Genomic DNA, 26056 nt, shown 5'->3' on the forward strand with positions numbered 1-26056 from the left:
GATCTATCTTTTTGGTATATGTTGTGGTGTCATTACAATTTTCGGGTTGATGAGGTGGATCTACATCATATCTCCGTGTTGAGGGGTGGAGTTGTTGATTTTGTGGATCTACTATCAATTGGTGCTTTGAGTTTAGGGATGTTTGGGAGACGTTATAACCATGTATCATGGTGAAAGTTGAGTAGGATTTGCTTTTTCACTTGTAGGTATTTCTTAAATTGATAGAAAGTTCTATCTCTCTTATGATCTACTTACAGTACAGATGCAGTGGCTTTATGAATCCGATCTTATATTTTTCAATTCTTGGTGAGCTGGGTTTTCAAGATGTAAAATTATTTTTGCTCATTGTCTTGCAATAGTTGTGTTTATTATTTACAAGAGCTCTTTGTGGGACTATATTCTTGTAATTTTCTTTTATTAATGAAATTGTTGCAACTATAAAATTATAAATAAATAAAAAAGGACAAATATAAAGCTAGTCCAAGTAACATCAAAGAAGCAAGGCAATCTCATGAAACCCATTTGGTATTGCAACATACATAGCTGAGTTTTTCAATACATGTTGATCAAAACTAATTGCAGCAGATTAGATATGTAGCATAGTTTGAGTAAAATGGTAATGCTACATTCAATATTAGGAGGTTGGTGAGTAAAGTATTTTTAAAATGATAAGGTATTGATTGCAACTTTACTCATACTTATGTATATTACTATACCTGAAAATGGATCAAATTAGTCTATATTCAATCCGATCTGATAGGAAAAATAATTTGATCATATATGATAATCCAAAGGATTATTAATAAACAAATCCATATTCCATTGCTAAGTTGACGAATGTTTGATGTGATAATTTTATACAAATTTGGACTAAAATCCGATCCATTGCTAAGTTGACAAATGTTTGATGTGATTATTAATATTAAATACGTATATTAAATCAAAATGTATATTATACACACATTTGGACTAAAATCCGATCCATTGACATGTCTAATTATCACTCCACTTTAAAGTGTAATTTTATTATCATGAGTAAAAACAATCAGAGTCTATTTTTGTATATTATGAAAGATTTATCATAGTTAATATATAAAGTAAAAGGCATAGAATGGTAAAACATTTAAAATACCAGAAAATGCTCTTCGTTAATGCAAACATTAAGAATTGAAATTATTAATTAAATGAGGATAATATGGTAAATTCACTTTTTTCATATTAAAAAAAATTAAAATTAAAAGAAAAATCAAATAATGGATCCTGTTTTTATGGAACACAACTACCTATTATCTTTTTCAATTCTAAAATAAATTTCTAAATTTCTAAAAAATAGCCTCTCGCAAACGTGAAAACGCATGTAAAGAGAGGCTAGTAGTTAATAAACGTTACTATTTTAAGCTGATGAACAATATGATTGCAAATAAGCTAATGGCTTTTAAATTGGATTTTGAGTTATTGGGCTAAAGGTCTTGCTTGCTAGGCCTAATGGAGAAGTTGCTGTTAACTTTGCTTTGGGCCTGTTCAGGGTGGGGGCCCCTCGTAACCACACGAAAGCCAGAGCACCAACCAATTAAGAAGCTACACAAAGTAGCATGCTTGCGCAGATTGACCTCCACGTGTTTGCATGCATGCAACAACACAAACGTCCCCAATGCAACAGCACCGCCTGTAACCGTTTATTATATTTACAAAATTACCCCTCACGAGCAATAGATATTTATCTTTATCAGGGTCAAAACGGTCAATCACAAAATATGAGCTCCGAATATAAAAGCACAGCCAAGAACAAGAGATGGCTAGCTCTAATTAAGCTAGCGGACCAACAGAAGAAATCAAAGATGGCTGGAGCAGTTCTACCTCCAACTCTAAAATGCTCCGTGAATGCCGTTGCAGTCTTAACCTGCGCACTTATAAGCACCCTCTCTTTCGCTGTCCACGACGCCGCACAGGACCCAATCATACACCAAGTCACAGACAATCACCGCCCTCTGCTGGGGACAGAGAGAAGCTTCCAGATGTTCATCGAGAAATACGGGAAGAAGTATTCGACCCGAAAGGAGTACATGCACCGCCTCGGGATCTTCGCCAAGAACATGATCAGAGCCGCCGAACACCAGGCCCTTGATCCGACGGCTGTCCACGGCGTCACGCCTTTCTCGGACCTGTCCGAGGAGGAGTTCGAGCGGATGTACACCGGCATGAGAGCTGTCCCTTCGGCCAGCTCGAACGACGGCGTTTCGGATACTGCTCCGCCGGTTATGGATGTTGGTGATTTGCCTGAGAATTTTGATTGGAGAGAGAAAGGAGCTGTTACTGAGGTCAAGATGCAGGTAATTAATATAAAAAATCCCGCAAATAATCCTCATGAAGCTGTCCCAAAAAAAGAAGAAGTTATTTTGTGTCACGAGACTTGGTCATGGATATGATTATTTCATTTGAATTTTGCAGGGTGGGTGTGGGTCGTGCTGGGCCTTCAGCACTACAGGAGCAATTGAAGGGGCCAATTTTATTGCAACAGGAAAGCTTCTTAGTCTCAGTGAGCAACAGCTTGTGGACTGCGATAGCACGGTAATTAATTAATTGACCTCTAAATTATAATTATAATGGTGTTTAATTACTGGTTTCAAATTTACATTTATGACGATGTTCATCGAATCTAGTTTAATAATTTGTTTAAATTTCAATTTGAAGTGCGATGCGAAAGACAAGACCGCGTGCGACAGTGGGTGCGGTGGCGGGCTTATGACAAATGCCTACGAATATCTGATTGAAGCGGGAGGGTTGGAGGAGGAGAGCACATACCCATACACCGGAAAACGGGGCGAATGCAAATTTAATCCGGACAAGGTGGCTGTAAAAGTTGCCAATTTTAGCACCATTCCTATTGATGAGGACCAAATTGCAGCCAATTTAGTCCACCATGGTCCCCTTGCCAGTAAGTACATATACACTACAAAGACATGGGATTTGAAACTTAAGACATCTTTCAACGTTAGTACTTCAGCTCCATATAATGTGACGAGAAAAAAATGTGAATTAACTATGTAACTATGCTTAACACAATTTATGTTGCAGTCGGGTTGAATGCTGTGTTTATGCAAACGTACATCGGCGGTGTTTCGTGCCCCCTAATCTGTTTCAGGAAATGGGTGAACCATGGTGTTTTACTTGTGGGGTATGGTGCCAAGGGCTACTCCATTCTAAGGCTGCGCAACAAGCCATATTGGATCATCAAGAATTCATGGGGTGAGCGATGGGGAGAGAATGGGTATTATCGTCTTTGCCGAGGCCATGCCATGTGTGGCATGAACTCAATGGTCTCTGCAGTTGTGACCCGTACTCGTCCCGCCTAGCTACAAGTCTAAAACTATAATAGACATAGACATGTTTGCAGCTCTTTTGGTTAAACTTGTGTGTTTAATTTTCCTATATATATCTACCCCTTAGTTTCTATGCCCAGTCGATTTGTTCTCTTTTTTTGTTGTGAAATTCTTCTTGTACCTTTTGGTTAAGATTATGGAGAGAGAAAACTGAACAGGTTCTGCTTGGGTGTGGTAGGGTGCGTCTTTTGTTTTTTTGTTTGAAGAGAATTAATGAGATTGATGGTGATGCCAATGTCGAAGATCCATGAATTAATAGAGTGCATGATGAAAATGATAACCATTGTTTGTTGCCACTGGAAACCAAAAGTGAGAGCCTATTCCCTTCATATTCATGCTCCCTTAAGTACACATATCAAACAACATAGATATACCAAAAGAAGATATATTTTCAAAATTGTGAGATGTGGGTCTTAATTGTGGAGAAGATGTCGGCTAGAAAGGAACTCGGTAAGATGCATATGCATGTTGGCTAAACAAAGGCCACACAAATGAATGGTAATCTAAAACTCTACAAAAAGATAGTGGTTGGAATAGCAAATCAAAGTGAAAAGTGAAGAGCAATACTTGTGGTTTGTGATGATATGGTAATGTTGTTCCATCAATGAAATGTGGTTTAACCGAGAGAACTCCCCACCTGAGCTACCAAACATCAATAATGAAGTGAGGCCGATAGCTTTGTTCTATTAAGTATGATGTGAAATAGCTAATAGAATGATAGATAAATGAGTGAAAGGCCACTAGCCTCAAGTTCTATCTGCCTGCACCAAGTCATGTACAAGTTGAATGATAGATAAATGAGTGAAAAACCGCTTGTCAATTTTCAAAGAGATGGGTCAGAAACCGATTGCAACACTGATATTATCTCCAAATTAACGAATTCGGATCCTCTTTTTTGATTATCTCTGCTATGATTTGCTTGACTTTTATCCTCCACACGCCACCTCATTAAAACTTAATCCAAAGTTATTAAACTACTTGACCCATTATCCTTAAAATAAAATTTTAATTTAAAAAAATGAAAAAAAAAAACCCTAACTGGAGTAACGGAAAGCTCAATGTCCTACAGCGGTTCTTCTTCATCTTTTTTACCCTCCTTTCTCTGCATGTCTCCCCCTAAAATCTATCGTTCTCTTCTCTTTTTCCTATCAATCAACACCAAAAATTAAATAAATTCTCTTCCCATAGGTGATGGCATGATATGGTTTATGTATCCCTACATGTAATTTTTCGGGTCAGCAGTATATGTAATTTAATGGGAGAAAATGCAATCTTCTTATAGGAGTTTTTATTTCATATGGACATTAAGGAATGAAACACGGCCACCGGTTGATCACTCCCAAGAGTCTAAACTAAAAATTTAACCTCAGTTAGGATATTATATGCCATAAACAAGCGACGTTGCGAAAATGGATTAAAATTAGCAAAAAATCATGAGATTTGTAGTCATGCTGCTGGATTTGTATATTTCGAACTGCTTGGTATTGTAACCAAGTCCGCAAGGAGTAGCAACCAGGAAATCCACATGAACGACAAACGAATCACTCTTTTCGAACCACCATCTCAATGGACATATTGGAAGATAAGTATTTTGTTGTTGTTTTTTGATAGGGAAATCGGGGAAAGAAAAGCTTGCAGACCTTTTGTATAAAATCAAAACCCTAAACTCATTCCTAATAAAATCGAGACCTTTTGTATAAAATCAAAATTTCAAGTAGTAATGTGGGATTTGACCATAATTTCAGACGCACCACTATAAATAAGCTTAGTTTATTCGTTTTCTGGGTACCCAATATATTATTGTATATGCAGAAACTAAAAAGCTATCCTTCAAATTCCTCCTCCACCGATCATCTTTTCTAACCTAGGTTTCAAACTCTCAGAGCACTTCTCGATTTTATTTCTATTACGTTAATTAACCATCCTATGGCTTCTTTCCAACTTGATGACCAGGTTCTAGTACAAGAGACTATGTTCGTGAGAACATTGACCTTGAACAGGCCTCGCCAACTGAACACCCTTTCCCTTGAAATGATCTCTCAGCTGTCAGAACTTTTCCTGGCCTATGAGGACGATGCCAATGCCAAGTTGATCATTCTCAAGGGTAGAGGAAGAGCATTTTGTGCTGGCGGCAATCTAGCCGCCGTGCATCGTCACTTTCTTGAAGGAAATCTGAAATATGGTGAAAAAGTTAGTCAGAAGATCATCAACTTAACCTATTTGATAGCAACATACACTAAACCCCAGGCAAGTATGCAACTAATTTCCATAATGTCTAGCTTTGAAATCTGTGTTAAATATTTTTCGGATACTTCGGCAAGTGCTATATGTATCATCTCAACTAGTCAATTAGTATTCCATATGACGTATATCTCTCGCATCTGTTCAGTCAAGATGGTACAAATAGTTTCATTGTACTTTCTTTTGTTAGACTTGAAGTTTTCATATAATTTCTTTCAATACCATCTTTTGTTATTTATTTATAAAAACAAAGCAGGTTTCAATTCTGAATGGGATTGCCATGGGAGCTGGGGTTGGTATTTCAGTACACGGAAAATTCCGTGTAGCAACAGAGAATTCGATCTTCGCAACGCCAGAAAATGGTCTGGGATTTTTTCCTAATGTGGGTGCTTCTTATTTCTTGTCAAGACTTCCTGGATTTTTTGGAGAGTATTTGGGTCTCACAGGTGCCAGGTTGGATGGTGCTGAAATGCTTGCTTGTGGTCTAGCAACTCACTTTCTTCCCTCAGCCAAATTGCCTCTACTGGAAAAAGCTCTGATTTCCAGAGCAGCTTCAGCTACTTCCTCAAGCTTTGATCTTGCTTTTATTTCAGCAATTATAGACGAACACTCCCTACAGAAACCGGCTCTGAACGAGAAAAGTGCTCTTCACAAAATGGATGTCATTGACAAGTGCTTCTCCAGACCAACAGTTGAAGAAATCTTAAGTGCCCTTGAGAGGGAGGCTGCAGAAGCACACATGGCAGATGATGACCATCGTCATGAATGGTTAGCTTTGACGATTCGTTTACTGAAGAAGGCGTCGCCGATGAGCTTGAAGATTTGTTTGAGATCCATTAGAGAAGGAAGGGTGCAGGCAATTGACGAATGCCTTGTCCGCGAGTACAGAATAACTAGCCATGTACTGCGAGGGCAAATAAGCAAGGACTTCAGAGAAGGTTGCAGAGCTATCGTGTGGGACAAGGATAAGAAACCAAAGTGGAAGCCTTCCAGTTTGGAGCTCATCACTGACCATATGGTTGATCACTACTTCTCTAAGTTGGATGGTGATGAAGAATTAAAGCTCCCTCAAAGATCCAACTTGCCTGCATTTGCCAATGCCAAGCTTTGAGCTAAATGTTATTCCAATTTTATTAGCCCACACCCCGACAATTTGTTGGTTTTGTTTTCACGTCTGTTGAAGTTTCCTTTTTGTTGTGGTGGTTCTTATAATTGTGGAGAGTATGCTTGTTTGTTTATTTAGTTTTAATTCAGTAAAGTTGTGTTCTTTAGAAACGGATTGTTGATTACATTGGGAGAAGGGATTGTGTGGCTTTTAATTTGTATGTTTTTCCTGAGGTTGGGAATTTACGTGCAAATTTTTTTAAGTTTGGTACTAATTTAAAACTACCTCCAAAAGTTGGGTTGTTTTGTGCAGTTAACCTAATATAATATATAGTAGGAAGATGCTGCAAAACAAATTGAATCTCCAAACTCATTCTTCAAGCAATCTGAAATAAGTCATGAGAGGTATTCGATATTAAGGGCGTGAAAATTTTAAGGCCCCGTTTGATAACTATTTCATTTTTAGTTTTTAGTTTTCATTTACTGTGCTAGAGTATAGAGGAAAATGAGAGTGAAGATGGGAATGAGGATGAGGATGAGAGGGGAGGGAGAAGTAATAAAAGTGAAAACAATTTCAAATAGAATTCAGTTTTTAGTTTTTGTTTTCACTTTTGTTACTCTTCCCTCTCATCTTCCCTCCCAATCCCATTTTCACCATTATTTTCATTCACATTCTCCCTCTTTTCCCTCCATACTCTAGCACAAAAATTGAAAACTAAAATTGAAAATTGAAATGGTTATTAAACGGAACCTTAAAAGACGTTAATTAGATTTTAAGGCTAAAATAATGAAGTTTGAATTGTAGAAAAATATTGTAGATACACAAGTACAAATTAGTGGGGGCCTATTACCCAAAAGAAGAAACTAAATAACAATGACCTATTACCCAATATGTGGAGGAGCATCACTCAGGAACCAACTTCCCAATCCAAAGTCTGGCTCGTGATTCGTAAGCCTTTTAGAAAGAAAAAAAAGCAAGCAAATTAGTTACAGCATACCTTTATATATAACGAGCAACCCTCTGATGACCAACCCGTTTAAATTGTGATCATGTTCTATTCCTCTGTTTTCCTCAACAAAGCCACGCTGTATGCATGTGTTATGGCCTCTGCAGAATGAGCAAACAAAGGCAAGTCGTACAACTTTCCATCAGTCACAGACTAGGTTAGGGCCACCCCGATGTCGAGCTGTAGTAATAGTTTCAGCAATATCTCTACGGAAAATTCCGCGTAGCAACAGAGAATTCCATCTTTGCAATGCCAGAAAATGCTCTGGGATTGTTTCCTGGTGTGGGTCATTTCTTGTCAATGTTAGATTTCTTCATGTGTGTGTTCATGATTTTTCACACAATCTGAAATACGTAAAGACATATCTGGCGCTATCTTGCTTGAATGCAAGACCTCTGAACTCATTCAACCGCAGCAACAACAATCCCAGCAAGAATAGGAACGGCTCAAGGCTTCTGCTCTCTCTCAGATATGTTTCAGCTATCTTTTTATAATGAGATTAAGGTTAGAGAACATGTCTGATGAGAGCAGGGCCTTAAGCTTATTTAGGGCTAGGTCAAGTCGTCTCTACTCATCATCAAGGTTCGACTTGACTAATCTTCAAGCCCACCAAAACGGTTCACACAAAAAGGAAATAAATAGGACCCCTTTATAGGCTTCAAAACCCTTCCTTATTCCACAAGGTTTTGGGCCTCAAGGTATAACTTAATTTAATCTCTTATCAAAGCCTGATATAACTTAGTATCTAGTGCACCGATCTAAATTGAAAACATAACATTCTCCCACTAGATCAAACACTAGAGCACTAAGCTTTTTGTTTTCCAAAGGTTTTATAATCTTTATTGGCCATGAGTTTAAAACAGTTAAGTCCTTCCCTTCAAGCTACAGTGAAAAGCGATTAGACAAAATGAATTATAGACAAGCAATGCTCTCTTTATTAAAAAATATGCCATCTATAATCACATAATGCAATCTCAAAACATATGAAGCACCCACCAATGCGAACCTTAATATGTATTGATCTGTAATATGAATCTTTATACTTTTCAGTACAAGTACCCCTTTACGACTTAGCAAGAGTCAGTCCGCAATGTTATGAAAACAATAGTATCTCAAAAGAGACCATAAACTCACATGCATAAACAAAATTGCATAATAAGTTTAAACAGCTAAACAGTCAAAATGGTAGAATTTATTCAATAATAAATAAAACTGTCAACCAAATTAACATCCTTAAATGCAAACCCCTCAAAACAAAAAACAACAAAATAAACATACTAGTAAAATATCAGAATGGGAACAAGACTCCCACTAGAATGTAGCATCAAAGCTAGGAAATAATCTCATGCTCTCAACATGTCTCATAAAAGCTTCTGAAGGCAAAAACATTGTGAATGGATTTGCAATCATATCTTGAGTTCTGATATGATCAAACATGACTAGTTTGTCCGTTACCTTCTCCCTCACTATTAAATATTTTCTGTCAATATGTTGAAGTCCAGACGACATCTTGTTGTTCATGCAGTGAAAAACAGCCGCATTGTTGTCATTATATATCTGTATTGGTCTAGAAATCGAGTCCACCAGCTTAATGTCTTTAATAAAATTCCATAGCCATACTGCATGAGAAGTGGCTTCATAGCAAGCTATGTATTCTGAAAACATGGTTGAACTTGAAACACCAGATTCTTTAGCACTCTTCCAAGTTGCTCCTGCCATCTTGAAAAGAAAACCTGAAGTTGAGATGTAATCATCCTCTGCTATTCCAAGATTCGCATCAACATAACCAACAAGCTCTAAATTCTTTGTGTCTGTAAATCAACATATAAGCCTTTGTTCTCTATAGGTACCTCAAAATCTTCTTTCTAGCTATCCAACGTGGCATAACCGAATTTGACTGAAATCTCCCTATCTTGCTAATGCACAAAGCTAGGTTTGGCCTTGTACACACTTGTGCGTACATAATGCTTCCAACTAGAGAAGCGTACGACTTGTTCCTTATCTCATCTTCTTCTTCTTCTTTATTCTTAGGGCAAATCTCCTTCTTTAAATCTCCTTTAGCTAACAGAACTTTTTGTCCAAAGCACATACTCATGTCAAAACGCTTGAGTATCCTTTCAATGTATGTTTTCTGCGACAGGCCTAGGAGGCCTCGAGCCAGGTCTCTCTGAATTTCAATACCTAACACAAAAGCGGCTTCTCCCAAATCCTTCATCTCAAAATTGTTTGGAAGTAGCTCCTTAGTGTCTTTCAGTAAATTGTGGTCATTTGTAGCCAAAAGTATATCGTTGGCATACAACACTAGAAAAATAAATCGGCTCCCATACTTCTTCAGATAAAAGCATTGATCGGCTATGTTCTCTTCAGAACCATAAGATGAAATAGTTTGATGGAATTTGAAATACCACCTCCTGCTTGCTTGCTTCAGTCCATAAATTGCCCTGTCAAGTTTGCAAACCATAAATTACCCTTTAGGTTGCCTCATAAAATTTTCTTCTTTGAGTTCACCATTTAGGAAAGCAGTTTTTACATCCATTTGATGTAAAAGTAGGTCATAATACGCCACCAAAGCAATAATGATGCGGAAAGAATCTTTGGTGGAAATTGGAGAAAACGTCTCAGTGTGGTCAATTCCCTCCCTTTGGGTGAATCCTTTTGCCACCAATCTAGCCTTAAATCTTTCGATTCTTCCATCCTTATCATTCTTTGTTTTAAATACCCATTTCGCGCCTACCAATTTTTGACTTTTGTGAGGTTCAACTAATTCCCATACTTGATTATTCTTCATGCTTTTGAGTTCATTCAACATTGTTTCCCACCATTTGTTTGCATTCTGACACTCCATAGCTTCTTTAAAACTTGTTAGATCAGCCTCATCTCCAATGTCAAAATATGCTTCCTGTAAATACACATAATCCGAAATTGCTGTGAATCTTCTTGGTCTGTCAGATCTCCTCAACGTCATTGGATCAGGTGAATTTTCTTGTTGATGATTTTCTGCAGTTTGTTCTTGTTGTTGTTGATCAACTAGTTCTTCATACTGAACAACCAGTCTCAACAATTCGAGTACTATAATTTGGACAGTAAAATCTAAAACCCTTTGACCTTGCGGGATAACTTATAAAATGACAACTAATCGTTTTAGGATCGAGCTTCTTCTCTTGAGGGTTATAGATTCTAGCTTCAGCCTTGCAACCCCCATACATGAAAGGGCTAGGCTTTCTAGAAGTCCAAATTTTGAAAAAATGTCTTAGGTTATAGTTTGTTGTTTTGACCACCTCTCTCAAAAAGCGTAGTCAAATCTGTTTTGAAAATCTTGCTAAGAACCATGTCCTTTCAAAGTTCGATTTCTTCTCTCAGCTACACTTCTGTTGCGGAATTCCTGGCGTTGTGTATTGAGCATCTATTCCATTTTCTTGTAGATACCTAGTAAAAAGGTCTAGCACGTCTTCCTCCTTCATCAAACGTCCATAATATTCACCCCCTATGTCTGACCTCACAATTTTGATATTTTTCTCAAGTTGCCTTTCTACTTCAATTTGAAATATTTTGAACATTTCAAAAGCTTGAGACTTTTCTGCTATGAGATATAGATAACCAAAACAAGAATGGTCATCTATAAAGGTGATGAAATAGCGATTTCCATCAATTATTTGTGTGGTCAACTCACAGTCTGTGAGGAAATCGCTATTAAGGATGCAACTCACAAATATCTGTGTGGATGATTTCTAAAAGATCACTACTGTGAGTTGCACCTTTCTTTTTAGTCTTAGTGAGTTTTCCTTTAACACATTCAATACAAATTTCGTCATCACCGAAAGTTAGTAATGGCAAGATTTGTTCCTTAACAAGAATTTGCATTCTTTCTTTGAAATGTGCCCTAAACATCCACGCCATAACCTAGTGGATGTTCCTCCACCCCTAATCTTCTTTTTTTTTTTCACTCGATTCAGCTATTAAAACTTCACCATCTTTATTGTAATGGAGACAATATAATCCATCTTTATTGTCTTTGAATTCTGAGATACAAAAACATCTTTATTTAATCCAAAATAAAACCTTAATAATCTTGAAACATAAATTAAATTTCTCTTTATTTAGGGTAATGAAACTACATCATCCAACTCTAAAATAAATCCGGAATCCAACTTAAAATCAACTACTCCAATAATATTTAATGAAAACAAGAACAAGCTATCTAATCCTCCTTGTCACAACATGCTGCCATGAAAGTGTTGTTCTCCCTAGCAGGGAACGGGTCAAGTACCACTATCTCCCTATTAGTGGTGGTATTGAAAATCTCAACAGGTGATTCAGGTTGGCGCGTAGGTTTCACAGACTGCACTAGGAGATTCTTGTAGCTTATTGATGTCTCGTCCTCTCCCGTAAGAGCATACACCGAGCTTTACAACGATCCTAAAACTATCCTTCGTAGCCGTGTATATCATTATGGGTCCTCCATAAGGTTGACGACGTCGCTGCGTCTTAACCCTTTTTCGCTCCAGCTCATCTTCGTTCCGCTTTTTAATTAGCTCCACTATATTCTTTACTAGAATTCCATTCGTGATTAGTTGACACGAGTGGCTCCTATTAACCGCCAAATGCTTTTCCTTTTCCCTAAATATAATCATGAGTGAGATCATAAACGATCTCATTCATTCCGAGAATAACTTCAAAATTAAATGTCCATATTTTGAAGTTTGATCCAGTGAATCTTTCAATTTGCGAGAAATTGATTAAGGGAGTGTTCAAAGCTGTAAAGATTTGCAAAAGAAAGCATAATTACTTTCCAAGAAACCGATTCTCAATTTGTTAAAAGAAAACAGTTTTTCCGTTTAACTTTATTCACAAAACTAACAAATAACATATGCAAGCTTCCTTAATTAAGTATCATACATTTGTGGCAAGAGATTACTTATAGCTTACACAAATTACGTTTTATATTGTGCCATCATAAACAAATTACAGGATAGATTCTATTTGGTGAAGAAAACTTATCAAGTAATTTAGGTATGATGCAATTTTGGTTATTTTTTAGGGTTTGAGTATTTATGTTTGGTTTTGTTATGAAAATTTTGTTGATTCTCAGAACAAAAACAAGCACCTATCTAGCACCTAAAATAACCAACCAAAACACAGTTCAAGAGAAAAACCCTTTAAAAATTGTAGTGAATAATGTTTCTATCGTGAACAGTGTTTTGGGCAGGGGGTTTTTGGTATCCGTTTTTTGGCGCAAAATACCTTTATGAATTATGAATGACCTAATTAACACAACTCACAACTTTGTTGTGATATATGGGCATTTTTAGGGTTTTAAGGTCATCTGATAGGTCAAAAACGTGTTTAAAGTTTTGAAGATATGAAAAATCAAATTAAAACATGTTTTTCCATATTCTTTAATATTCTTGATATTTAGAAGAAGAAAAAAAACATGTTTAATCCATCTTCAAATTTTAAACATAACCAAAACTCATCATGGAATAAACAGATAAGAAATCGTAATAGGCATGCTTGAAAAATGATTTCAGTGTGTGTGCATAACCATCTGCTTGCTCTCAGATCTGTTTCAGCTCTCTCTTTATGATGACGTTAGGGTTATAGAACGTGTCTAATGAGAGTAGGATCTTAAGCTTATATAGGGCTAGGTCAAGTCGTCTCTACTCATCACCAAAGGCCGACTTGACTAATCTTCCAAGTCCACCAAAACGGTTCACGCAAAAAGGAAATAAATAGGACCCCTTAATAGGCTTCAAAATCTTTCCTTATTCCACAAGGTTTTGGGCCTCAAGGTATAACTTAATTTAAACTCTTATCAAAAACCTGATATAACTTAGTATCTAGCGCACCGATCTAAATAGGAAACATAACAGTCAAGACTTTCTGGATTTTTTTGGAGAGTTTTTGGGTCTCACAGGTACAAGGTTGGATGGTGCTGAAATGCTGGCTTGTGGTCTGGCAACTCACTTTGTTCCCTCAGCCAAATTGTCTCTGTTGGAAAAAGCACTAATTTCCAAATCAGCTTCAGCTACATCAAGCTGTGTTCTTGCTTTTCTTTCAGCAATTATAGACGAATACTCCTTGCAGCAACCGACTCTGAACGAGAAGTGCTCTTCACAAAATGGATGTCATTGACATTGACAAGTGCTTTTCCAGACCAACAGTTGAAGAAATCTTAAGTGTCCTTGGGAGGGAGGTTGTTGATGCAAACATGGCAGATGATGATCATCATCATGAATGGTTAGCTTCAATGATCCGATCACTGAAGAAGGCGTCGCCGATGAGCTTGAAGATTTGTTTGAGATCCATTAGAGAAGGAAGGGTGCAGGCAATTGACGAATGCCTTGTCCGCGAGTACAGAATAACTAGCCATGTTCTTTGAGGGCATATAAGCAAGGACTTTAGAGAAGGTTGCAAAGCTGTCGTGTGGGATGATCGGTTCATAATTGTATATTATTTTGTACCCTTCTAGCTTATGATTTGGTTATGTTTTTGAGTTAAACTTGTGCTTTTAATTCTTTTTGTGTTTATCTTTCAGTTCATTGAGCTTTAGGTAACAATGATGGCTTTGGATATGAAATGATGTAATCCATGCATGTTAAAGCCTGATTTGGATAAAGGGAAGAAGTGCTTAAAGACAAACTCATTTTGGCTACAGCCCCCTGCCAGTCCAGTTCCGTAGGTCATATTGCAAGCTTTGTTTCAGCAACCTACACAGCTCGGATGAGGCAGCATTCTTCATGAAAGTTGTTCCAATGGGTGTGTACTAAAACATATCCAAAATGCAGCCCCATTGGATACATATGGAGTCTGTTACCTAGCAAACACAGAGCCATGCTCAGGATGGATTTTATCAGCGCGCAAAATGAGTTAGCAATTTGTTTTGGCCTTAACTTCCTCCTCCGACCTTGGATTGGCCCAAATGATATATGGCTGGAAAGAAGACATTCTGAACTTCAAGTTTGAGTGCTTAAAGTCTTAATTTGCTTAAGGGAAGCCCAATTCGTAAGCCCTTGAAGTTGCTGGTCATGCTGACCTCAGGATGAGCTATTATTTCTGGTTGGAAGCTTGGTCATGGTGACATGAAGATGAGCTAGGGCTGCTGGTGGGATTTATTAGTGAAGTGCATCAACCATTTCAGATTTTATAATGGAAGTGTTGTATGCATTAGTGAAGTGCATCAACCATTTCAGATTTTATAAAACAAGTGTTGTATGCATTAGCCATACTTAATTCAGATTTTCAGCTTCCTTAGGCCTATATATAGTGAGGTTTCCCAAGCTTGTAAACACACCCCAATGGGGGGAGCTCTCAAACACTTCTTTAGAGCTCCCTTCCCTTCTCTCCCTCAAATTCTCTTAGTTTCTCTTTCTAGTTTTCAATTGTTATAATGAGATCTTTGTGCTGAAATTTTCCTTTAAGTCTTTCCAAGTTCTACTTTAATTTTCATTGTTATGTAAATTCTTTTCTTTAGTTTCAAGTTTGATTAGTTTCCAAGTTTCAATTATGATTTTTGTTCTTATTCATTATGCTTATAAGTTAATATGCTAGTTTGAATGATTGATCACCATTTAGGCTTGCATGTTAGCTATCTTGGTTTGAATTAAGAGTAGACACCATACTTTAATTCGAATTGAACTATGAATAGGAAGAGTATGTATGGACATTCGACAACAGGGATTAGATACATGCTTGGTTGTTTAAATTGTTCTTCTATGCTTAATGGGTTCCTAATGCTTAATTTTAGGTTAGACAACAAATGATCAAATTAGGGAATTAGGAACACAAGGTTATGACCACACACCATGGCTTAATCATACTTTAGCTAGAATCAATCCATTAATCTAATTGAACTTGGGAACTTATCTGCTTGAGTTAGTTATTTCTTTCTTCCTTGTTTTATTTATTTCATTTCTTTTTCATTTCTGTTTTGTGTAGGGAAAATGAATTGGATCATTCAATCACCAATCCTCGTGGGATCGACCTCGCACTTACATACGCTATACTACCAAACGGCTCGTGCACTTCCGGAAATCACAAGTTGAGGATGCAACTGAATCCATTTTGGTGCAGCTGTACCTACGAAAGTGGTCTAGTTAACTTCTTGTTTTGTTTTTAACTTTGTTTTGTGTTGTTTTGCTCGAGGACTAGCAAAATCTAGGTTTGGGGGTATTTGATCGGTTCATAATTGTATATTATTTTGTACCCTTCTAGCTTATGATTTGGTTATGTTTTTGAGTTAAACTTGTGCTTTTAATCCTTTTTGTGTTTATCTTTCAGTTCATTGAGCTTTAGGTAACAATGATGGCTTTGGATATGAAATGATGTAATCCATGCATGTTAAAGCCTGATTTGGATAAAGGGAAGAAGTGCTTAAAGACAAACTCATTTTGGCTACAGCCCCCTGCCAGTCCAGTTCCGTAGGTCATATTGCAAGCTTTGTTTCAGCAACCTACACAGCTCGGATGAGGCAGCATTCTTCATGAAAGTTGTTCCAATGGGTGTGTACTAAAACATATCCAAAATGCAGCCCCATTGGATACATATGGAGTCTGTTACCTAGCAAACACAGAGCCATGCTCAGGATGGATTTTATCAGCGCGCAAAATGAGTTAGCAATTTGTTTTGGCCTTAACTTCCTCCTCCGACCTTGGATTGGCCCAAATGATATATGGCTGGAAAGAAGACATTCTGAACTTCAAGTTTGAGTGCTTAAAGTCTTAATTTGCTTAAGGGAAGCCCAATTCGTAAGCCCTTGAAGTTGCTGGTCATGCTGACCTCAGGATGAGCTATTATTTCTGGTTGGAAGCTTGGTCATGGTGACATGAAGATGAGCTAGGGCTGCTGGTGGGATTTATTAGTGAAGTGCATCAACCATTTCAGATTTTATAATGGAAGTGTTGTATGCATTAGTGAAGTGCATCAACCATTTCAGATTTTATAAAACAAGTGTTGTATGCATTAGCCATACTTAATTCAGATTTTCAGCTTCCTTAGGCCTATATATAGTGAGGTTTCCCAAGCTTGTAAACACACCCCAATGGGGGGAGCTCTCAAACACTTCTTTAGAGCTCCCTTCCCTTCTCTCCCTCAAATTCTCTTAGTTTCTCTTTCTAGTTTTCAATTGTTATAATGAGATCTTTGTGCTGAAATTTTCCTTTAAGTCTTTCCAAGTTCTACTTTAATTTTCATTGTTATGTAAATTCTTTTCTTTAGTTTCAAGTTTGATTAGTTTCCAAGTTTCAATTATGATTTTTGTTCTTATTCATTATGCTTATAAGTTAATATGCTAGTTTGAATGATTGATCACCATTTAGGCTTGCATGTTAGCTATCTTGGTTTGAATTAAGAGTAGACACCATACTTTAATTCGAATTGAACTATGAATAGGAAGAGTATGTATGGACATTCGACAACAGGGATTAGATACATGCTTGGTTGTTTAAATTGTTCTTCTATGCTTAATGGGTTCCTAATGCTTAATTTTAGGTTAGACAACAAATGATCAAATTAGGGAATTAGGAACACAAGGTTATGACCACACACCATGGCTTAATCATACTTTAGCTAGAATCAATCCATTAATCTAATTGAACTTGGGAACTTATCTGCTTGAGTTAGTTATTTCTTTCTTCCTTGTTTTATTTATTTCATTTCTTTTTCATTTCTGTTTTGTGTAGGAAAAATGAATTGGATTATTCAATCACCAATCCTCGTGGGATCGACCTCGCACTTACATATGCTATACTACCAAACGGCTCGTGCACTTGCGAGTATCACAAGTTGAGGATGCAACTGAATCCATTTTGGTGCAGCTGTACCTACGAAAGTGGTCTAGTTAACTTCTTGTTTTGTTTTTAACTTTGTTTTGTGTTGTTTTGCTCGAGGACTAGCAAAATCTAGGTTTGGGGGTATTTGATCGGTTCATAATTGTATATTATTTTGTACCCTTCTAGCTTATGATTTGGTTATGTTTTTGAGTTAAACTTGTGCTTTTAATCCTTTTTGTGTTTATCTTTCAGTTCATTGAGCTTTAGGTAACAATGATGGCTTTGGATATGAAATGATGTAATCCATGCATGTTAAAGCCTGATTTGGATAAAGGGAAGAAGTGCTTAAAGACAAACTCATTTTGGCTACAGCCCCCTGCCAGTCCAGTTCCGTAGGTCATATTGCAAGCTTTGTTTCAGCAACCTACACAGCTCGGATGAGGCAGCATTCTTCATGAAAGTTGTTCCAATGGGTGTGTACTAAAACATATCCAAAATGCAGCCCCATTGGATACATATGGAGTCTGTTACCTAGCAAACACAGAGCCATGCTCAGGATGGATTTTATCAGCGCGCAAAATGAGTTAGCAATTTGTTTTGGCCTTAACTTCCTCCTCCGACCTTGGATTGGCCCAAATGATATATGGCTGGAAAGAAGACATTCTGAACTTCAAGTTTGAGTGCTTAAAGTCTTAATTTGCTTAAGGGAAGCCCAATTCGTAAGCCCTTGAAGTTGCTGGTCATGCTGACCTCAGGATGAGCTATTATTTCTGGTTGGAAGCTTGGTCATGGTGACATGAAGATGAGCTAGGGCTGCTGGTGGGATTTATTAGTGAAGTGCATCAACCATTTCAGATTTTATAATGGAAGTGTTGTATGCATTAGTGAAGTGCATCAACCATTTCAGATTTTATAAAACAAGTGTTGTATGCATTAGCCATACTTAATTCAGATTTTCAGCTTCCTTAGGCCTATATATAGTGAGGTTTCCCAAGCTTGTAAACACACCCCAATGGGGGGAGCTCTCAAACACTTCTTTAGAGCTCCCTTCCCTTCTCTCCCTCAAATTCTCTTAGTTTCTCTTTCTAGTTTTCAATTGTTATAATGAGATCTTTGTGCTGAAATTTTCCTTTAAGTCTTTCCAAGTTCTACTTTAATTTTCATTGTTATGTAAATTCTTTTCTTTAGTTTCAAGTTTGATTAGTTTCCAAGTTTCAATTATGATTTTTGTTCTTATTCATTATGCTTATAAGTTAATATGCTAGTTTGAATGATTGATCACCATTTAGGCTTGCATGTTAGCTATCTTGGTTTGAATTAAGAGTAGACACCATACTTTAATTCGAATTGAACTATGAATAGGAAGAGTATGTATGGACATTCGACAACAGGGATTAGATACATGCTTGGTTGTTTAAATTGTTCTTCTATGCTTAATGGGTTCCTAATGCTTAATTTTAGGTTAGACAACAAATGATCAAATTAGGGAATTAGGAACACAAGGTTATGACCACACACCATGGCTTAATCATACTTTAGCTAGAATCAATCCATTAATCTAATTGAACTTGGGAACTTATCTGCTTGAGTTAGTTATTTCTTTCTTCCTTGTTTTATTTATTTCATTTCTTTTTCATTTCTGTTTTGTGTAGGAAAAATGAATTGGATTATTCAATCACCAATCCTCGTGGGATCGACCTCGCACTTACATATGCTATACTACCAAACGGCTCGTGCACTTGCGAGTATCACAAGTTGAGGATGCAACTGAATCCATTTTGGTGCAGCTGTACCTACGAAAGTGGTCTAGTTAACTTCTTGTTTTGTTTTTAACTTTGTTTTGTGTTGTTTTGCTCGAGGACTAGCAAAATCTAGGTTTGGGGGTATTTGATCGGTTCATAATTGTATATTATTTTGTACCCTTCTAGCTTATGATTTGGTTATGTTTTTGAGTTAAACTTGTGCTTTTAATCCTTTTTGTGTTTATCTTTCAGTTCATTGAGCTTTAGGTAACAATGATGGCTTTGGATATGAAATGATGTAATCCATGCATGTTAAAGCCTGATTTGGATAAAGGGAAGAAGTGCTTAAAGACAAACTCATTTTGGCTACAGCCCCCTGCCAGTCCAGTTCCGTAGGTCATATTGCAAGCTTTGTTTCAGCAACCTACACAGCTCGGATGAGGCAGCATTCTTCATGAAAGTTGTTCCAATGTGTGTGTACTAAAACATATCCAAAATGCAGCCCCATTGGATACATATGGAGTCTGTTACCTAGCAAACACAGAGCCATGCTCAGGATGGATTTTATCAGCGCGCAAAATGAGTTAGCAATTTGTTTTGGCCTTAACTTCCTCCTCCGACCTTGGATTGGCCCAAATGATATATGGCTGGAAAGAAGACATTCTGAACTTCAAGTTTGAGTGCTTAAAGTCTTAATTTGCTTAAGGGAAGCCCAATTCGTAAGCCCTTGAAGTTGCTGGTCATGCTGACCTCAGGATGAGCTATTATTTCTGGTTGGAAGCTTGGTCATGGTGACTTGAAGATGAGCTAGGGCTGCTGGTGGGATTTATTAGTGAAGTGCATCAACCATTTCAGATTTTATAATGGAAGTGTTGTATGCATTAGTGAAGTGCATTAATGGAAGCTTGGTTGTTTAAATTGTTCTTCTATGCTTAATGGGTTCCTAATGCTTAATTTTAGGTTAGACAACAAATGATCAAATTAGGGAATTAGGAACACAAGGTTATGACCACACACCATGGCTTAATCATACTTTAGCTAGAATCAATCCATTAATCTAATTGAACTTGGGAACTTATCTGCTTGAGTTAGTTATTTCTTTCTTCCTTGTTTTATTTATTTCATTTCTTTTTCATTTCTGTTTTGTGTAGGGAAAATGAATTGAATCATTCAATCACCAATCCTCGTGGGATCGACCTCGCACTTACATACGCTATACTACCGAACGGCTCGTGCACTTGCGAGTATCACAAGTTGAGGATGCAGCTTAATCCATTTTGGTGCAGCTGTATCTACACAACAAGTTTTTGGCGCCGTTGCCGGGGATTGGCAGCATAGTTTGGTTATATTTCTTTTCCCTACTTTTTTTTTATTTTTATTTTTCATTTTCATGTTTTTCTAGACAATTTCTTGTTTTAAAGTTAATAACGTTAATGGACCAGTTGTGTTTGTAGTCCAACAGAAAAGGACAATTGCCCAACAAGCAAGAGAACTGGGTTTAAGTCCCAGCTTACACAACCCATTGGTGCTTGTTGCTTTGAAGCATGGAATTGGACTTGTGTTGATTTTTCCCTTTCATTTCTAGTTTTTTATATATTTCGTAATCCTTTAATTCCGTTTCAAGTTTTCTATGTTTGTTTTAGAAATTTATTATAGCTCAATAATAAATGGAGAGAGATGGCAACCTCAATCATAAGAATGGGAAGTGTGGAGCAGTGGGAGAAGTCGCGACCTCCAAATGCATCCATGCTCGACCTAATCGCTTCAAAGGGGAGTATTCCAATCTTTTCTCTTTAGTTGTTTTGTTATTATTTTAGTAATTTTAATTTTCTATTTCTTTTATTAAAAAAAAATTAAAAAGATTTTTTATATTAGCTGACTCGTGGTAACTCCAGTGAGCGTCTCCGTCAATACAGTGTCTAGGAGTTCTTTAGGCGACACCTTCGGTGTCTAAGAAGTTTGGGTTTTAAGTGGGACCTTTGTGACCCCTCCAACCTTCCCGGATCCCCTGGCTGTGTTTTCTGAGGCCCTTAACTGGTCATCCATGAGTTGCTTGTATATTTGTGTGTTTTATAAAAAAAAAAAACAAAACAAAAAAAAAAATAAAAATAAAAAAATTGAAATTTGAGTTTTTATTTTTTTTTATCCTTGTAAATTGCAATTTGGAACTTCTTTTTTTTTATTTTTTTTATTTTTCTTTGTGTGGTCAATTAGTTGTAAATAATAATAAATTTTAAAAAAAAATCAATTTGGAACTTCTTTGTTTTCTTTTTTTTTGTTTTGTTAAGTTAGTTTATGTATTTATTTACGTAGTGTGGTTAGTTAGTTTATTTCTGAGTGTTAAAAACATATTATTTTTATTTCACTCAAACACTGCATTACAAACAAAGAAAAAAAAAAGTAAAAGATTAAAAAAAAAACAAAAAAAAAAAAAAAAAAAAAAAAAGAACATTCAAATAAATTAAAAATAAAAACAACTTCTTCTTCTTCTTCTTCGTCTTCATCTTCATCTTCATGGCATGCCTCTATTATCTCTTACTTGCAGAATCTGCAGCAGCTCCACATGGTCCTCATTTTTTCTCTGCAGTGCTTCCACGTGCTGATTGGCACAATAGAGCCGCTTCTGCAAGTCCGCCACCATAGCCTTCAAGGAAGCTATTTCCTCGCTCATCGCGGCACACTCCCGTGTTCTCGCCAGCAATCGCATGCCCAAATTGGTAGCCGAGACCGCGTGGAGTACAGTTAAATTGTGGGACTCCTCCACCGCTGCCTTGTCAGACCTCTTTGCCACATGCAGATGATCTGTCGGTGTGAGATTGTTACCAATCATGCCTCCCAGCAGCGCTGCTCTGTTCGGCATTGCCTCAGAAAAGTTCGGTATTATCTCAGCAAAGTTTGAGGCCGTACCGTGATGATATGTGGAGTTTGGGAAGACATGGTTTGGAGGAACCCTTATCTGCGCATTCGGTGGCGCAAGGGACAATTCAAGGTTAAGATCATCAAGGTGAGTGCATGAGGATGCCATTGTTTTGTTTTTGGATTTTTTGATGTTTTTCTCTGAATTTGCAGGAAGAAATGCGGGGTGCTCTTCTACTTCACCGAGATGAGTTTAAATAGACTTATACAGACGAGGGAGCCGAAAGCACTTCGGATCTCGAGGGTGCTATCCTGTGCTCTTTTCTCTCGGATCCCTTCATTTCTGGCGCAAATTGCGAGCACGTTTTTTTTTAAAAGGGAGCATGTCTACACTTTCACTTACTTTTGCCTCCCTGTTTTCTGATGTTTGTGTTTTTGCTTTTTCAGTTTTTATTTTATTTTATTTTATTTTCAATTATTTTCTTCTTGTTTGACAAGTTTCTTAATAATGTAGTTGGAAGAAGAGACAAAATTAAAGATGCGTCTTGGACACCTGGTGCAAGAATCCCAACTCTTCTTTTAAATTCTTGTTTGAATTGCGTGTTTATTTCAGTTTATTTATTTATTTATTTATTTTGTTTTTTTATTTAATTAGGTAGTATCATTTAAAACTCATAGGATATTCTTTGAAGGAGCTAAATTTTTTGGTAACTCCAGTGAGCAACCGCAGTCTATACAGTGTCTAGGAGTTCTTTAAGGCGACACCTTCGGTGTCTAAGAAGTTAGGGTTTTAAGCGGGACCATTGTGACCCCTCCAACCTTCCCGGAACCCCTGGCTGTGTTTTCTGAGGCCCTTAACTGGTCATCCTTAAGTTTTTCTCTTAAAAGAAGAAGCAGTTATTTGTGTATTTACTTAACTAAAAAAAATAAAAAATAAAAAATAAAAAATCTTGTTTGGGTCTTCGTGTTTTTGTTTGATTGTCGTTCTTTAAATTTAGGGTCAATCGTTTCTTTGAGATAGCTAACGTTTTTATTTCCCAATTAAAGAAAAAAAAAAACACACATACACTTTAAAATTAAATAAAAACTGAAATCATTTCTTCTTGGCCTTCGGTGTCTCGACCATAGGAGCTTTGAGTTTGGCCGTCTGGATGTCCACTTCTGGGTCTTCACGCACAACCTCTTGGGGCTCATCACTTGAGCTCCCAAAGATCGCAATCTTAGCTTGAGCGTAACTACTCTCGTGATCTACTTTCTTGCGTTTACCCGGTCGGTCTAGGTCCTCCAGCTGCTTTCGCATGTCGCGAGAATACAACTCTACCATCTTTGATAGGTTTTTATTCTCGTCCCGCAATACTTCTAGCTGGTGTCGATTCACCTCCACTATCCTTGACCTTTCCCTTTTCAAGCTTTTTATAGCACTCTGACAATCTTCAACCATACTTCGCTCCGCCGCCAACTGAGCTTTGAGCACCTCCACCTCATGGGACTTCGCAAGTAGGCGATGACCCAAACTTGTGACACATGCTGTACTCTGCACGCTCAGTGCCAGGGCATCACTCGTGACCCGGTTGTCATCCCTTGTCCCGAACACACGTATATCTTTGGGAGTCACTAAATTTCTGCCAACTCCAATAGCAACATCGTTGTCTAGGAGTATTGAGTCATTGACAGACACAGGCCCCCGGGAGGAGCCAAAGTAGGGCATCCATACTGGTGCCGCTGCTTGGCCCAATGTTTGAGTCGGTGGAGCTAGGTTGAGATCCAACGAAAATGGGTAGGAAGAGGCCATTTGATTTCTCACTTTTTTCTTCTTTTCTCTTTTGTGTTTCTGAGTTTGTGGTTTTGTTTTTATCCCCTTCTTTTTCCTTCTTATAGATATAGTCTTTGACAAACCCTAGCCATTGCAGCGTCTAAGCATTTCTGAATCTCCAGCATTCATCGAGTCCCACAACCTTCTCGCTTTCCAACCGTACCCAACACATTTATCTCGACGTGACCTTTCTGAACGGACGCGTTCAGTAAAGTCATCACGACTTTGTATGGCCCCGTAATTTCTGCTTGTGGAGTCTGCGGCGCCTCTATGCGTCGACACGTGGCTCCTGCTTTCTGCCCGTGACTATCCATGAGACGACATTAGGGACCACGTGCTTTCTTTTCAGAAATCCCACTTTGCGCTCATAATTCACGTTTTATCTTCTTTTTAAAAAAAAAAATAATAATAATAATAAAATGTGTGGGCTTCAGAATTCATTTTGGGTCGGTTTTTCACCTTGTTTGGGTTTCAAGGTGGGTTAATTTCATTGTGGGCTTTGGGCTTCAAATTTTTTTGGGTTTCAGAATTGTGTGATTAGGGTTTACTGTTTCATTTTTTTGTTTGTTTGTTTGTTTGTTTTGTAATTTTTATTTTTGTAATTATTTTATTTGTGTATTTTAATTCTTGTGTGTTTTGTGATTTATATTTACTTTAGTACCTTTCATTTCTTGCTATGACATTGCTTGTTCCTAATTTTTAAACATTGAGGACAATGTTCATTTCTAGGTTTGGGGGTATTGGAGTTTAGCATGTAAATTTGATTTTTTTCCTTAATTTAATTTAATTTTTTTGCTTGTTTTTATTTTTATTTTATTTTGTTTGAGTCTTGCTTTTATTTTTATTTTGATTTTATTCACTTTCCGAACACATTTGATGAGATTGTGATAAATGTTTGCATGACTTAAATGAAAATTGGATTTCATTTTATTTTAGTGTTTTTTTTTTATTAAAAAAAAAAATTTAAAAAAAATTTTTTTTAATTTGGCATTGTTCTAACATGATATGCTTGAAACCTTCTTTAAACTTGCCATTTGTTTCATAGTTTTCCAATTAAAGGATTTGCATGATCTAAAGAATTGTATGAAGCATAAATTAGACTTATATAACCAACCATATAAAGTGAGCTTTTGAGCCTTGTACTTCAATTCATGAGTGTTATATACATACTCTTATTTTCTTGTCATCAAAGTTGTTGTTTGATCTCATTATTCATTGATTTGGTTGAACACTTAAAAGTCATTCATTCTTATGCAATTTGATTTCATGACATTTAAGAAGTGATATTAAGGCCCTCTTTGGATCGTTTGTGCCTTTCAAGTTAACCTTATGCATGCTTAAGCATGATTTTCCATTGTTAACCATTTTGAGCATACATATAAACCTTTTCTTTCATTTACCAATTTTATTTCCTCGCCTTAGCCCGAAAAACAAATATTTACCTTTCTAAGGAACTCATGAGCTTTAATTGGGATGTGTTTTTCATACTAAGTTTGGGAATGGGTGTTACATTTCGAAGAAAAAAAAAATCACACAATTGGTGAAAGAAAAGAGAAAATTTAAGTGGTGGTTGATTGAAATTTCATTTTTGGGCCTTCAAAATAAATTGGTGTTTGTTCAATTAAAGGAAAGGAGTATCAATCAATGTAAATGAAGGTATAAGGGGTTTTGATCATGTAAAAGAAAAAATCTAATCGTGATGATTCGAAGTCTTGTAAACAATTATTTTATGCTCTTACATTGGGACAAGGACAAGTGGAAGCCTTCTAGTTTGGAGCTCATCACTGATGGTTGACCACTACTTCTCTAGGTTGGATGGTGATGAAGAATTAAAGCTTCATCAAAGATCCAACTTGCCTGTATTTGCCAATGCCAAGCTTTGAGCTAATTGTGATTATGGAGTGTTTCTCTACCCTATACCTATCAATATTTCAATTCCCTCCCTAACGTTATTCAAAATTTTCATTACACACTCAGAGACGGCCCATGGCATGTGCGGGCTGTGCAACCTCACTGGGCCTCCAAATGTTTTTAAAAGTCCAGCATTATATTATATATTTTATGCTACTTTTCGTTTTAAGCAAATTTTTATTTCAAAACATTATTTTTTATTCCTAACGTGCAGATTTTTGTTCCAATCATTAAA

At 36.9% G+C, this 26056-nt stretch overlaps 2 protein-coding genes and 1 pseudogene across 2 annotated transcripts; all 3 read left to right on the forward strand.

The window, feature by feature from the left end:
* The first annotated feature begins 1781 nt into the window (after nucleotides 1–1781).
* On the forward strand, nucleotides 1782–3622 carry LOC110765545 (Papain family cysteine protease). Its single transcript, XM_021968682.2, has 4 exons — nucleotides 1782–2330; nucleotides 2449–2568; nucleotides 2692–2935; nucleotides 3076–3622. The coding sequence occupies exons 1-4, from the start codon at nucleotides 1839–1841 to the stop codon at nucleotides 3351–3353; spliced, it is 1134 nt and encodes a 377-aa protein (XP_021824374.2). The 5' UTR covers nucleotides 1782–1838; the 3' UTR covers nucleotides 3354–3622.
* Nucleotides 3623–5169: 1547 nt separating this feature from the next.
* Nucleotides 5170–6916, forward strand: LOC110765546 (3-hydroxyisobutyryl-CoA hydrolase 1-like). The gene is made up of 2 exons (XM_021968683.2): nucleotides 5170–5627; nucleotides 5878–6916. Exons 1-2 carry the CDS (start codon nucleotides 5307–5309, stop codon nucleotides 6730–6732), a joined length of 1176 nt encoding a protein of 391 aa, XP_021824375.2. The 5' UTR covers nucleotides 5170–5306; the 3' UTR covers nucleotides 6733–6916.
* An 899-nt stretch (nucleotides 6917–7815) lies between these two features.
* On the forward strand, nucleotides 7816–25793 carry LOC110765532 (3-hydroxyisobutyryl-CoA hydrolase 1-like; annotated as a pseudogene).
* Nucleotides 25794–26056: the final 263 nt, after the last annotated feature.

The sequence above is a fragment of the Prunus avium genome, chromosome 2 (genome assembly GCF_965620075.1).
Source record: "Prunus avium chromosome 2, drPruAviu1.hap1.1, whole genome shotgun sequence".
Lineage (NCBI taxonomy): Eukaryota > Viridiplantae > Streptophyta > Magnoliopsida > Rosales > Rosaceae > Prunus > Prunus avium.